This window comes from Belonocnema kinseyi, chromosome 8 (genome assembly GCF_010883055.1).
Source record: "Belonocnema kinseyi isolate 2016_QV_RU_SX_M_011 chromosome 8, B_treatae_v1, whole genome shotgun sequence".
Classification (NCBI taxonomy): Eukaryota; Metazoa; Arthropoda; class Insecta; order Hymenoptera; family Cynipidae; genus Belonocnema; species Belonocnema kinseyi.
This window is the reverse complement of record NC_046664.1, coordinates 20,290,246-20,292,196: the sequence shown is the minus strand read 5'-3', so window position 1 is coordinate 20,292,196 and position 1,951 is coordinate 20,290,246. Positions and strand designations below refer to the sequence as shown.

The 1,951-nt window shown below is 45.9% G+C and overlaps 1 protein-coding gene across 1 annotated transcript; it reads left to right on the top strand.

Annotated features, from left to right (window-relative positions):
* Window positions 1–224: 224 nt before the first annotated feature.
* LOC117178402 lies at window positions 225–1,025 on the top strand. Its single transcript, XM_033369829.1, has one exon. The coding sequence runs from the start codon at window positions 225–227 to the stop codon at window positions 1,023–1,025; it is 801 nt and encodes a 266-aa protein (XP_033225720.1).
* Window positions 1,026–1,951: the final 926 nt, after the last annotated feature.

Below are 1,951 nucleotides of genomic sequence, written 5' to 3'. Positions count from 1 at the left end.
TAAATATATTGTTTTGTTATGAAAGGCCGGTGTCCTTAATACCTTCACCTTCCTATCTTAACTATCTATAAGTATACATATACGCTTCAATTGGTGACCCCGACGTAATCGCGAACGTGGCCGAATTCCAAAACGCGAACCTTGAGTGAAGTGAAGAGTTGATAGGAAACAGTGGTGCGAAATTTACTTGGATTACAGTGAAATACAGTGAAAGTGGACTAAAAATGCCTAACAGCGAAGAAAACGCAAGTGATGAAACGAGTGCGCGTAACGAAGTGCCGTTTGCAGCTCACGCTATCGCTATCAAAATACCGCCTTTCTGGCCCGAAAAAATATCCTTGTGGTTCAGGCAGCTCGAAGCACAATTTTCAATCGCGAATATAACTAGAGACTCAACGAAATTCGGGTATGTGCTCGCGAATTTCGAGTCCAGATACGTCGAGGAGGTCGAGGACGTAATCGAAGATCCTCCTGAAAGCGGCAAGTATGAAGCCTTAAAAATTTCTTTAACCAAAAGACTTTCCGATTCTAGTAACATGCGCGTCAGAAAGTTGCTTGAAGGCGAAGAAATTGGAGACCGTATAACATCTCAGTTTCTGCGCCATCTAAAGAATCTCGCGGGTACATCAGTAAAAGAAGATTTTTCACAAAATTTGTGGTTAATGCGTTTACCAGTCTCCACGCAGCACGTCATGGCCAGCATGAGGGATAAACCTTTGACAGAAATGGCTGAAGTAGCTGACCGTGTTCACGAGATTCGACCTGAAAAAGGTAAGATACCTGCTGCGGCACAGGACAATCCGCTCGCGACTCTCAAGGAAGAGTTGATACAATTGATCAAAGCGGAGATAAGCGCTATCAACAAGCCACAAAATCGTCGCGAACGTTCCCAGTCCCGTGGGAAAGGATACTCGCGATCTCGAAATCAGTCTCTCAACTGCGAAAAAATGGCAGACTCGGACATGTGTTGGTACCATTATAAATTCGCGGAAAAAGCTCACAAGTGCCGCGTACCATGTGCATAAAAGTCGGGAAACGCGAACAGCCATCATTAATTGCGACGGTCAACGAAGGTAATCGTAGTCGTCGTATTTTTGTGACAGATCAAGACAGCAAAGTTGCTTTTCTGATAGACACTGGTGCGGACGTCTGTGTTTATCCGCGAAAACGCGTAAGTGGGCATGCAAAAAGATGTGCTTACGAACTTTACGCCGCGAACTCGTCGCCTATAGCAACATATGGCACAATTTCGGTAGACTTAAATCTATCGCTACGACGCAGTTTTAAATGGCGAATTTGCAGCGGACGTCGATGTTCCTATACTCGGGATGTACTTTCTCGCACATTATGGACTTCTCGTTGATGCGAAGAGTAAACGCTTGATCAACTCGGTTACAGGATTAGCGACAAGCGGCCAGGCAGCATCCGGCAAGTATGTTTCAGTCAGAACTATTAGTGGAACGACAGACTACCATCGCATACTTGCCGAGTTTCCTGACGTCAACAGACCGTCCGTTTTTGAAAAAGAGACTGCCAAGAACGACATCAAGCATTATATTAAAACTACTCTCGGACCAACAGCATTTTGCAGACCGCGACGACTAGCACCTGACCGTTTCAAGGAGGCGAAAGCTGAATTCGAAATGATGATTCAATAAGGGATTGTTCGATCCTCGAAGAGCCCCTGGGCATCGCCGTTGCATTTAGTGACCAAAAAAAAACGGCGGACTGCGGCCCTGCGGAGACTACCGTGCGCTGAACGCACGAGCTGTTCCAGATCGCTATCCAGTAACCCACATCGAAGATTTCGCCAGGACATTAGATGGGTGCACCGTATTTTCTACGATAGATCTGGTACAGTCTGTCAAGTTAAAGCGTGGGTGGCTTTACTCGCAGTCGGTAAGGTGTATCGACATGATTTTGGTGTCAAAATATTAAGAAGAGCTCCCTC

Excerpts from the sequence above, each read along its gene's own strand:
- LOC117178402 (XM_033369829.1), top strand. The coding sequence starts at position 225 with ATGCCTAACAGCGAAGAAAACGCAAGTGATGAAACGAGTGCGCGTAAC.